The sequence below is a fragment of the Erinaceus europaeus genome, chromosome 2, assembly GCF_950295315.1.
Source record: "Erinaceus europaeus chromosome 2, mEriEur2.1, whole genome shotgun sequence".
In the NCBI taxonomy this organism is placed as follows: Eukaryota; Metazoa; Chordata; class Mammalia; order Eulipotyphla; family Erinaceidae; genus Erinaceus; species Erinaceus europaeus.
This window is the reverse complement of record NC_080163.1, coordinates 181,817,003-181,830,159: the sequence shown is the minus strand read 5'-3', so window position 1 is coordinate 181,830,159 and position 13,157 is coordinate 181,817,003. Positions and strand designations below refer to the sequence as shown.

Genomic DNA, 13,157 nt, shown 5'->3' with positions numbered 1-13,157 from the left:
CCAACACTATACCCACTGCACCAACTCCAGGACCAGTCTGCCTCTTTCTTGTTCTTTGGCCTTTTCCCTATAGAAAGGGGCAACATAGCAAATGATAGGAGGACAAGAAGCTACAGAAAGGTTCAACTGTTTTGCAGGACAAAGGACCGGAGCTTGAGGGTAGAAATATATAAAAAGAAAAGAGGAAGGGATAAAAGTAGAAAGACAGAAAAAGAAGAGGAATGGGGGAGTCGGGCGGTAGTGCAGCGGCTTAAGTGCACGTGACGTGAAGCACAAAGACCAGAGTAAGGATCCCAGTTCGAGCCCCCGGCTCCCCACCTGCCAGGGAATCACTTCACAGTGAAGCAAGTCTGCAGGTGTCTATCTTTCTCTCCCCCTCTCTGTCTTCCCCTCTTCTCTCCATTTCTCTTTGTCCTAACAACAATGACATCAATAATAACAACAATAATAACTACAACAACAATAAAAAAAATAAGGGCAACAAAAGGGAAAATAAATAAATAAAAGAGAAGAGGAAGAGGATGAGAACTTGATGTTCACTGGAACAAATAGGCTTTTCGTGTTTGGGGAGATAGTACAGTGGTTTATGCAACAGTCTTTCATGGCTGAGGCACCGGGGTTCCAGGTTCAATCCATGGCTCCATCATAAGCCAGAGCAGAGCAGTGCTCTGATAAAAATAAATAAATAAATAAATAAATATAAAAGACACACTTCTAAAAGAATTCACGGAATCTCTAGTCAATGGAACACTAATCTACAGTCAAAAAAAAAAAAGATGAGATTATGTCATCTGGAAGAAAATGGATGGAACTGGAGGTGCTTATGTTAAGTGAAATAAGCAAAAAGAGACGGAGCACAAATATTGAATGGCTTCATTTATATGTTGATTACAGAGAATTGAAATATATGAACTAGCAAAAAAAAAAAAAAGTCAGCCAAATCATCTCTTGGACATGATTATGTAAAATGTACAGGCATGAGCACATTGTTTGTTTGTTTGTTTTCTTTCTCTCCAGAGCACTGCTCAGCTCTGGCTTATGGTGGTGTGGGGGATTGAACCTGGGGCTTTGGAGCCTCAGGCATGAGTTTCTTTGCATAACCATTGTGCTATCTACCCTCCACCCGAGCACAGAGTTTCATGTGAAAGTATACCCCTACGCAGCTATTAAGAACAATGAACCCACCTTCTCTGACCCATCTTGGATGAAGCTAGAAAGAATTATGTTAAGTGAACTAAGTCAGAAAGATAAAGATGAGTATGGGATGATCCCACTCATCAACAGAAATTGAGAAAGAAGATCTGAAAGGGAAACTAAAAGCAGGATTTGACTGAATTTGGAGTAGGGCACCAAAGCAAAAAACCTGAGGTGAGGGTGGATGTTTGGCTTCATGGGGTGGGAGTGGGGGATGGGATGGGACACAGTCTTTTGGTGGTGGGAATGGTGTTTATGTACACTCTTATAAATTTGTAATCATATAAATCACTATTTAATTAATATGGGAGGGGAAAAATTGATTGTATGTCTCAAACTTTTTAAAGCACATACCGAGTCTTTTTAATACATAGGCTGAGTCTTTGATATGTTGACTCTCTCAAAAGCCTAGACCAGGGGAGTTGGGAGGTAGCTCAGTAGGTTAAGCACAGGTGGCCTGAAGTGCAAGGACAAGCGTAAGAATCCCGGTCCGAGCCCCCACTTCCCACCTACAGGGGCGTCGCTTCTCAGGCGGTGAAGCAGGTCTGTAAGTGTCTTTCTCTCCCCCTCTGTCTTCCCTTCCTCTCTCCATTTGTCTCTGTCCTAACAACAAAAACATCAATTACAACAATAATAATAACTATAACAATAATAAAACACAACAAGGGCAACAAAAGGGAAAATAAATAAATAAATAAAGCCTATGCCAGGGAGAACAGAAGCAACCGGTAGCACAGCTATATACAAATAATGTCAAAGGACATAAATTATGGTGATGTCTGACTAGCTATATGATGCTGGCAGTGGTACCTTCAAGGAGAGCTTCTTGTAGCCTTCTGCCACATCCCAAATGACCACGGCCCTGTCATACCCTCCAGATGCAAGAACAGAGGCTGCAACACAAATTGAAAGAGCCTTAGGGGTCATCTACACCATTCAAGTGCTCCTGCTCCTGGTGAGGTCAAATATTTGACCATACATTTGTGAGATGCCACCAGGCCCACTCTGAGGACATTCAAATCCCTTCTCAGTGTGGTTCTGAGTCCCCAACCAATTAGTGTCAATTATCATTATTCATATGCTCCGATTTCCCATGGGGGAAAAACCCTTACTCTCAGTCCCTCTGATTCAAAGGATACCAACCTCAGCCTCTAGCTGTCAGGGTGGGTGTGTCACTCAGACCTGACCAGTAAGAGTCATGAGACTCTGCTAATTGGTTCAGAGGTTGGCCACGTGATCCAACATGAGCCAATGGGAGTCTTCTCTGGGATTTGTGCTGGCACTTCCAAACTAGTGGTCTCTCAACTAAGGGAGAGGAGGGGAAGGAGAATGCTTTGCACATGTGAGTAGTGCTTTGCTGGAGCTTTCTCTCTCCCTCTCCCCTCTCCCTCTCCCTCTCTCTTTTACCAGAGCACGGATTAGCTCTAGTTTATGGTGGTGTAAGGGACTGAACCTGTGACATGGGAGCCTCAAGCATCAGAGTCTCTTTGCATAACCTTTAGGCTATCTACCCTCACCTTCCTCTCTCTCCCCCTATCTCTATCTCCTTCTCTCAACTGAAAGAAAAAAAAAAAAAAAGATGATCTCTCCAGGACTGTTAGGAGCCAGAATAAGCTCTGGCCTAGACTACCAGAAGCCATCTTTGCCTCCTTGAAGATAAAGACCAATACCAGGGTAGAATCCAAGCATCGAATATGCCAAAGTGATGCTTTTGTGTCCTCTCTCTTTCTTTCTTTCTCTCTTTCTTCCTCTCTCTCTCTCTCTTTCACCCATGTATTCCCGTGTTAATAAATAAATCTTTTAAAAATGGGAGAGGATGGAGGAGACCGCAAAAGGCTCTCACACCTGAGGCTCTGAATTCCCAGATTCAGTCCCTAGCACCACCATTAGCCAGAACTGAGCAGTGCTCTCTGATTTAAAAATGAATGGAGAGACAGCATAATGGTCATGTAAAAAGGTTTTCGTGCTTGAAGTACAAAAGGTCTCAGGTCCAATCTCTAGGACCATCATAAGCTAGAACTATGAAGAGCTTGGGTAAGAAATATATATATATATATATATTTCAAAAAAAGAAACAGAGAGAAAAGCTGAGCTGAGAGACAGGTGACAGTATCTGCTCCCAGGCACACTTGAAGCAAGACTCCTCCTGGACTTTTGCCTCACCTAGGGCTGATCATTTTGTTGTTAATGCATATGTCATGTGGAGTTGAGTTTTTGTCACTTTTGAATGGGCATTTGTGAATCTCCCTTTCGGTTTTTGGGTTCATGTAGAAGATAAAACCCCACCCCCATCCCCTATCCCCCCCTCCCCTCCACTGTCAGCATCACAGGGAATTGCCTCTTTGTACTAAAGAAAGTCCTCAGGAATGGAACACAAGGAGCTCCCTGGCCCCAGCACCTGTCTGGATGCAGAAGCTTCCCACACATTAATTACTCACTGTCCCTGGAGAAGTGACAGGAGCTCACACAACCTTCGTGGCCCTTCATCAGAGTCACACAGGCGCCACAGTGTCGAAACTCCCCTGTGTGGACATTCCATATCTTTAAGGTTTTATCCCAAGAGCTTGTACACAGAAAATGACCACTGGAGGTGAAACAGCAGTTGGAGATCGCATTAGTATGTGCCCTGAAACACAGAGGAAATGGTGCATGTGTTAGCATTTCGCTCCTGGGGGATCTGAGGACCCACCCACAGGGAGGCAGGAGAGGAGGAGCTGGAGCCAATCCCAATGGGATTTCATGGACATCACTCTTTTGATAACTGCTTGTTAGGATTGAGATAGCAATTGCTCCGATGATACCACACTATTCCAGAGTCTCTCCATCACAATAATGCTGGCCAGTGTGGTAAGCAATTCTCTGTAGCACAGGGCTAGCCTACGCATTGTGGAATAGCCAGCATCTAGGGCCAAGTGGTGATGCACCCAGTTAGGCACACCTGTTAGGACACGCAAGAATATGGGTTCAAGTCCCAGGTCCCCACCTGCAGGGGGAAAGCTTCAAGAGTGGTGAAGCAGTGATGCAGGTGCACCTATCTCTCTCTCTCTGTGTATGTGTGTGTGTTCCCTCCCTCTGGCTTTATCCAATAAAAAATAAGTAACACATATATTTAAAAGACAACATACTTAAAGAAGGAGGAGGAGGAGGTTGGGGTGGAGGAGGAGGAAGAGGGAAGGGAGAAGAAAAAGAATATCTAGCATCTTTCCTGGACTCCACCCACTAAATGCCAGCAGTTCCTGTAATGGAATAAACAGAAATGTCCCCAGAGAAAAAGGAAATCAAGGTAGCAATCCCATTTACATGTGGCACACAAAAAAAGACAAAACAGGGGACCAGGCGGTGGAGCATCAGGTACACACACTACAGTGTTCAAAGACCCAGGTTCAAGCCCTTGATCCCCACCTGCAGGGCGAAAGCTTCATGAGCAGCGAAGCAGGGCTACAGGTGTCTCTCTGTCTCTCTCCCTCTCTATCTCCCCCTCCACTCTCAATTTCTCTGTCTCTATCAATAATAAATAAATAGACTATTTTAAAAATAAATAAAGATAAAATACTATGGGCTGGGGTGGATAGCATAGTGGTTATGCTCCCCAGCTCCTCATTAGCAGGGGTGGGTGGCAGCACATCTGGTTGAGCGCACATGTTGCAATGCACAAGGACCCGAGTTCGAGGCCCCAGTCTTAATCTGCATGGGGAAAGCTTTGCGAGTGGTGAAGCAGGGCTGCAGGCGTCTCTCACCCTCTCTATCGCCCCCTTCCCTCTCTATTTCTGGCTGTCTTTAGCCAATAAATACATAAAGATTAAAAAATAAAATAAATATATACAACCCCCATTATCATCACCTTTTTTAATTAAAAAAGATAAAACACCTGGGGCCAAGTGGTGGCGCACCTGGTTGAGCACATGTATCACAGGGCACAAGGATGCAGGTTCGAGCCCCCGGTCCCCACCTGCAGGGGGAAAGCTTTGCAAGTGGTGAAGCAGTGCTGCAGGTGTCTCTCTGTCTCTCTCCCTCTCTATCACCCCCTTCCCTCTTGATTTCTGGCTGCCCTTATCCAATAAATAAAGATTTTTAAAAATTTTTTAAAAAATTTTAAAAAAGATAAAACACCTAACAAGGTAAACCTAACAATGGAGGAGGGAAACCTTACAATGCAAAGTACAAAATGTCCAAAATTCACACATAATGAGAGGACACTCAGCATTTTGTTTTCCCACAGAAACGAGCAAGACAAGCCCACCCACAGGCTACAGTCAGTGAGCCTATACTCCTACCCCAAACACACAAATCTCACCCTTCCCCATCCCAGCTTCCTCCGGCACTATGGCCAAGTAGAAGCTGCCCGACCAGACACCAGCAACCAAGCTGAAGGCGGGAGGGCAGGAGTGAGGGCCCCCACCCCACTTCCTGCTGCCCAACCCCAGGACTACTCCTCACTTGGTGATGGTGAGCACCGCAGCCTGGGATGACACGTCCCAGATCTTGATGTTCCTGTCCAAGGAGACGGAAGCCACCCTCTGGCTATCTGGGTCAAAGCAACAGGCCGTGATGGACTTTTCATGATAATCTGAGACACAGAGAAGGGGGGCTGGTGCCACGTGCTCTACGTGATGGCTTCACTGTGATCCAGAGGCCCAACTACACCCCCAGACAGCAGCCTAGGGGGAAGCCCAGTTCTAGTCCCCATAAGGGACGAGTCCTTCGCACAGACAGTTCTGGAGAGCCTGCTATGTGTCAGGCTTTGAACACAGAGCACAGTAAACAGCTACTTCCCTCCATCCCATCCCTCAAAGTCCCCCTTCCTCCAGCTCACTGAGGAGACACCTCTGAGCAGACAACAGCTCACAGAACAACCCCCAGACCAGTGGAAGGAGCACACAGTATGCCCAGGAAAATAGCCACAGAAGCCTAATTCAACCCTGAAAGCTTGGAAAGGGCCCTAAACATGAGCAGAGAAGCAAGAAAAAGCAGGAAAGAAACAGTGCTCCAGGCAGAGGGATCAACGTGTGTAAAGGCCCAGAGGTAGGTCAAAGCTGAGAGAAGCAACAGGATGTGTATGATGTGTGAAGAGAGGCAAATGTGAGGTCAGACAATAAGGGGAACTTGCATGTTGTGGGTATTGCATACCTCATCTGGGTCCCAAGTTGAGAAAAAGAAATCTCTCTGTCTCTCTCTCTCTCACTCTCTCTCTCTCTCTCTCTCTCTCTCTCTCTCACACACACACACACACACACACACACAAACACACACGAAGGTATCACTAACAAACTGGGGAGAGGACAGAAGTAGAGCATCCTTTCACTTCTTACTTTCCACACATACCAAAAAAAAAAAATTTAGAACAATTATGATTATGTTTTGTAAACTTTTGACAACTGTCAGTTTTCAGGCAGCTGTAAGGAATGATAAAAGAGCAAGCCAGTGTCCTATTACCCAGCTTCCCTCACTGGTAAAATTTTGTAGAATTTGGGATATGGGATCACAGTCAGGAAACTGATATAAGATCATTATTTTTTAAGTAAATGTCATTCCTTCCTTCCTTTTTTTTTTTAATATCCCACTGAAGTGGATTTACTTTTTTATATTTATTTATTTATTTATTTATGGGACAGGCACAGAGAAATCAAGAGGGATGGAGAAGATCTCAAGGAAGAGAGACACCTGCAGCATTGCTTCACCACTTTTGAAGATTTCCCTCCTACAGTTGGGGACTCAGGGCTTGACCCTTGCTCCTTGCCCAAAATGCGTTTTTCTTTTTGCCAGAGCACTAGTGTTTAGATCTGGTTTACAGTAGTTTAGAGGACTGAACCTGAGAGTTTGGAGCCTTAAGCATGACAGACGGGCTATCTCTACCTCTTACTTTACTTTTCCTTTCTCTCCCTCTCCCTCTCTCTCTCTCCCTCCCCCTCTCTCTCTCTCTCTCTCTCTCTCTCTCTTTTAATGAAGACAGAAAGGCAGAGAGAGAATGAAAAGAGATACATTGCTGTGGTGAGGGCAGCTCAAACCTGGGTTATGCACATGGTAAAGCAGTAAGGTATCCAACTGAAATATTTCACTGATCCAATCTTTTTTTTTTTTTTAAGATTTTTTTAAAAAATCTTTTTATATTTATTTGTTTATTTTCCTTTTTGTTGCCCTTGTTTCTCATTGTTGTTGTAGTTATTATTGTTATGGATGTTGTCGTTGTTGGCTAGGACAGAGAGAAATGGAGAGAGGAGGGAAAACAGAGAGGGAGAGAGAAAAAGAGACACCTGCAGACCCGCTTCACGGCCTGTAAAGCAGCTCCCCTGCAAGTGGGGAGCTGGGGGCTTGAACCAGGATCCTTACACTGGTCCTTGCACTTTGGACCACGTGCACTGAAGCCGCTGCACTACTGCCCGACTCCCTTCACTGATCCAAATTTTTTTCTTTTCTTTTTTCTTTTTCTTTTTCTTTTCTTTTTTTTTTTTTTTTGCCTCCAGGGTTCTCAGTGGGGCTCGGTGCACTACGAATCCATTGCTACTGGAGACTATCTTTTTCCATTGTTGTTGTTGTTGTTTGATAGGACAGAGAAAAACAGAGAGGCGGGGAAGACAGAGACGGGGAGAGAAAGATAGACACCTGCAGACCTGCTTCACCACTTGTGAAACGACCCCCCTTCAGGTAGGGAGCCAGGAGCTTGAACCAGGATCCTTGAACAAGTCCTTGAGTTTCACACTATATGCGCTTAACCCGGTGTGTTACCACCCGGCCCCATCTATACTAATCTTACTTGTTTATTTATTTATTTTCAACAGCCAAGCCCACATAGTATGAAGCCAAGCCTTTCACCCGTACAATTCCATAGCTCCCAGGCCAATTTTTTCATTCTTTTTTTTTTTCAGATAGGAGAGAGAGAGAGAGTAAGAGATTCACAAAAGCAGCACTCCACCATCCATGGAGTTGCTCCCAGTGCTACAGTGCTCCTACATGGTTTGGGGCTCAAACCCAGAGTTTTGTCAGAGTAAGACACACACTACCAGGTGAGCTATCTCCCGGCCCCTTGAATATGTTTCTTTCTACATGATTAATAATGATGATCGGGAGTCGGGCAGTGGTGTAGCAGGTTAAGTGCATGTGGCACAAAGGGCAAGGACTGGTGTAAGGATCCCGGTTCAAGCCCCCGGCTCCCCAGCTGCAAGGGAGTGAAGCAGGTCTGCAGGTGTCTGTCTTTCTCTCCCCCTCTCTGTCTTCCTTCCCTTCCTCTCTCCATTTCTCTCTGTTCTATCCAACAACAACAATAATAACCACAACAATGTTAAACAACAAGGGCAACAAAAGGGAAAATAAATAAATAAATAAATAAATAAATAATGATAATCATGTGGTTCAGGAGGTAGCACAGTGGATAAAATATTGGACTCTCAAGCATGAGGTCCCAAGTTCAATCCTAAGCAGCACATGTGCCAGACTGATATCTCTGGGTCTTTCTCTCCTCCTATCCCTCTCATTAATAAATAAATAAAATATTGAAATAATGATAATCTTGCTAATAACCAGCATGTGTTTAACACTGGAATACCTAGTGTCCATTATTAAAAAAATACCCATCAGGCTGGGACGGGGTGATGGCACACCCAGTAGAGCATACACATGACCATGCACAAGGATCCAGGTTCAAGCACACAGTCCCCACCTGCAAGGGGGAAGTTTCACAAGTGGTAGAACAGGAGAGGGAGGTGGTGGCATGCTTGGCTCAGCACACATAAGACCCATGCAAGGATCAGCTTCCGGCTCCCTACACTTCACAAAAAGCCAAACAGATCTGCAGGTATCTGTTTTTCTCCCTCTCTACCTCCCCCATCTCTCTCAATGGAGCCGTGGATTTGTACTGCTGACACAGAACCCCAGTGATAACCCTGGAGGCAAAAGAGAAGGGATGATGGGATATGGAGTTCTGGAGTTCTGGTGGTGGGAACTGTGTGGAGCTGTACCCCTCTTATCCTATGGTTTTATAAGTGTTTCCTTTTTTATTTTTTTTATTTATTTTCCCTGTTTTTGCCATTTTAAAATTATTATTGTTGGGAGTCGGGCTGTAGCACAGTGGGTTAAGCGCAGGTGGCGCAAAGCACAAGGACTGGCATAAGGATCCCGGTTCGAGCCCCGGCTCCCCACCTGCAGGGGAATCGCTTCACAGGCGGTGAAGCAGGTCTGCAGGTGTCTATCTTTCTCTCCTCCTCTCTGTCTTCCCCTCTTCTCTCCATTTCTCTCTGTCCTATCCAACAATGACAACAATAATAACTACAACAATAAAACAACAAGGGCAACAAAAGGGAATAAATAAATAAAATAAATATTTTAAAAAAATAAAATAAAAATAAAATAAAATAATTATTGTTGTTGTTATTGTTATTAATATCATCATTGTTGGATAGGACAGAGAGAAATGGAGAGAGGAGGGGAAGACAGAGAGGGGAAGAGAAAGATAGCCACCTGCAGACCTGCTTCACCACCTGTGAAGAGACTCCCCTGCAGGTGGGGAGCGGGGGGCTTAAACCGGGGTCCTTATGCTGGTCCTTGCGCTTTGCGCCACATGTGCTTAACCCACCTTGCTACCGCCGACTCCCAAAGTGTTTCATTTTTATAAATAAATTAAAATTTTTTTAAAAAGGTGGAATAGGTTGACAGGCGTTTTTCTGTCTCTCTCCCTATCTCCCAATCTCCCTATCTCTCTCAATCTCTGTCCTATCAAATAAATAAATATATTTTTAAAACGTGCTGATTATCTTCATATTTGAAAAATACAAGTGGACTGGAGTCATAGTTTACTTCCTGGATACTGCACTGCTCTTGCTATATGCCTGAACCAGGTTTGAGCGAAACTTTGGTGCTGTGGTCTTTGCTCCTATGCATAAGGCCCTGGATTCTATCTTTAGCACCACATAGAAAAAGAAACACAAATACAAGGGGGGCATTGCTGGTGCACCTGGCAGTGGTACACCTGGTTGAATACACATATTACCATAAACAGTGTCCTCGGTTCAAGCCCCCATTTCCCACCTGCAGGGGAGATGCTTCACAGCCAATGAAATAGATTTGCAAGCTCTTTTTGTCTCCCCCTCCTCTCAATTTCTCTCTGTTCCTATCTACTAAAATATACAGAAGGAAAAGAAAAGAAAAAATGACCACCTGAAACTATGGATTTGTAGTCCCGGCAGCAAACCCCAGGGATAACCCTTGGTGTCAGTAAAACATATATATCTATATCTATATCTATATCTATATCTATATCTATATCTATATCTATATCTATATCTATATCTATATCTATATCTATATCTATATCTATATCTATCTATATATCTATCTATATATCTATCTCTGTCTCTATCTCTGTCTCTATCTCTATCTATCTCTATCTCTATCTACATCTACATCTATATCTATCTATATCTATCTATATCTCTATCTATATCTATATATCTATCTCTGTCTCTATCTATATCTATCTCTATCTATATCTATCTCTCTATCTCTATCTATCTCTATCTATATATCTATCTATATCTCTATCTCTATCTATCTCTATCTCTGTATCTATATCTTTCTCTATCTCTATCTATCTCTATCTCTGTATCTATATATATCTATGTCTATATCTATATCTATATCTATATCTATATCTATATCTATATCTATATATCTATATCTATCTATGTATGTATATCTATATGGGCTGGGCAGTAGCACAGTGGGTTAAGTACACATGGTGCAAAGTGCAAGGACCAGCGTAAGGATCCCACTTCACAGGCAGTGAAGCAGGTCTGCAGGTGTCTATCTCTCCCCCTCTCTGTCTTCCCTTCTGTCTGTCCTATCCAACAACAATGACAGCAATAATAACAATAATAATAACAACAACAACAACGATAAACAACAAGGGCAACGAAAGGGGGAAAATAGCCTCCAGCAGCAGTGGATTCATAGTGCCGGCACCAAGCCTCAGTGATGACCCTGGAGGCAAAAATAATAATAATAAATTTAAATATATATATGAATAATTTAAAGTTGTAAGGGTCTGGCAAAATAGCTCACTTGAACAGTGCACTGCTTTGCCATGTATGAGACCCAGGTTCAAGCCAAGCCCTTGCAGTATTGCAAGAAGCTTTGGGGGGCCAAGTGGTGGTGCACCTGGTTGAGCGCACATGCTACAATGCACAAGGACCCAGGTTCAAGCCCCCGGTCCCCACCTGCAAGGGAAAAGCTTTGTGAGTGGTGAAGCAGGGCTGCAGGTGTCTCTCTGTCTCTCTCCCTCTCTATCACCCCCTCCCCTCTCGATTTCTGGCTGTCTCTAATTAATAAAGATAATAAAAATTTTTAAATGTAGCATTGGTACTGTGGTCTCTTTCACTTTCTCTGCTGAAAGAAATAAGTGGAGGGAATGGAGGAGGGAGGGAGAAAGAGACAAAGGAAAGAAAGGGGGAGAGAGGAAGGGACGGATGTGATTAGGCTTTAAATGTGCACATGAGGCTGGAGCCAAAGTCTGTTTTATTTATCACAGTCACAGAGCTGGTGATATCAGTCTTGGATTTAAGCACCAGTGGACTGATCACTCTACCTCGGTCCTATCTTTATGGGCATGGTTCACACCATTATGGCTTCACCAAATGAAGCAATGGAAAGTCACTGTCAATCAAATCACAAGTGGCTACTGTCAGGGTGACAGAGAAGAAGCAGGAGTTCACACACTCACCTTTGATGTGGGACAAGGTGGCAGTGCTCTCTGCATCTGATACACAGATTCCACGGTCCACATCCAGGCAAGAGACCACGTATTTACCATCAGGAGAAATCTTACACGAGAGTATGAGGGTATCATGACTCATCTCCCACTGAAACAGGGCAACATTCAAAAGGTTGATTTCTGGCCAAAGAGATTTTTCAGTGGGTAGGGTCACCTCCAGATAGATAGGCTTGAGCCCCAACACCAAATGGGAAGTGCTATAGAATCCAGGGAAGCCCAGGTACTGTGGTCTCTCTTTCTCTCTCTCTTTTCTCTTCATCTCTCTGTCTCTCTCCTATCTCTCTGGATGAAATGAAAAAGTGGTCCAGAGTAGTGACACTGCTCATGCATGAAGTCCTAGTGACACACACACACACAGAGTTTGTTTTCTGATTAACCTAGCTGTCCAGAACCTTCTACGATGATAGAAGTGCTTTATCTATGTACTATCCTAGATCCTAAGGACTGGGGTTGGGGAGATAGTTCAGCACTGGACTCACACACCTGACGCCTAAGTTTAACCCTTGGTACCAAGTGGTACTCTGGTGTGTGTGTGTGTGTGTGTGTGTGTGTGTCCCTTTTGTTCTCTTACACTTTGTTTCTCTTCAATTTTATTTATTGGCTAGAGACAGCCAGAAATCAAGAGGGAGGGAGGAGAGAGAAAGGGAGAGAGATACTTGCAGCACTGCTTCACCACTCACAAAGCTTTCCTTTTGCTGGTCAGGATTGGGGGCTAGAACCCAGGTCCTTACACGTGGTAACATATGCGCTCAACCACGTGCGCCACCGCCCGGCCCTCCTTATTGAGATTTTCTATGAAGATTTGTGTGTGTGTGTGTGTGTGTGTGTGTGTGTGTGTGTGTGTGTGTAGTTCTTCATAGCTGAGTAGTGGTGTACCTGGCAGAGTGAACACACTGCCATGCTCAAGGGCCGGGGTTTACGGCCCCAGTTTCCATCTACAGGGGGGAAACTTTCACAAGTAGTGCAGTTATGCTACAAGTACCTCTCTTTCTCTCTCTCTCTTCCTCTTTCCCCTACCTTCCTTTACCCTCCCCTCTCAGTTTCTCTCTGTGCCTATCAAAAAATGGGGGGGGGAATGGCTGTCAGGAGCAACAGATTTGTAGTGCAGGCACTGAGCCCCAGCAGTAACCCTGGTAGTAGTAGTAATAATAATAATAATAATACATACATACATACATACCTAAGAGGTGTCACAATGGCTAGA

General features: G+C 44.2%; 1 protein-coding gene across 1 annotated transcript in view; it reads right to left on the bottom strand.

Annotated features, from left to right (window-relative positions):
- The window catches only part of WDR88 (WD repeat domain 88), a 35,365-nt gene that overhangs the window by 9,972 nt on the left and 12,236 nt on the right, over positions 1-13,157 (bottom strand). The window contains exons 5-8 of the mRNA XM_007539505.2: positions 11,903-12,041; positions 5,632-5,761; positions 3,633-3,820; positions 2,005-2,087 (exon numbers count right to left, since the gene is read on the bottom strand). Of these exons, the coding sequence (XP_007539567.1) occupies positions 2,005-2,087; positions 3,633-3,820; positions 5,632-5,761; positions 11,903-12,041 (540 nt within the window). The remainder of the gene's footprint in view (positions 1-2,004; positions 2,088-3,632; positions 3,821-5,631; positions 5,762-11,902; positions 12,042-13,157) is intronic.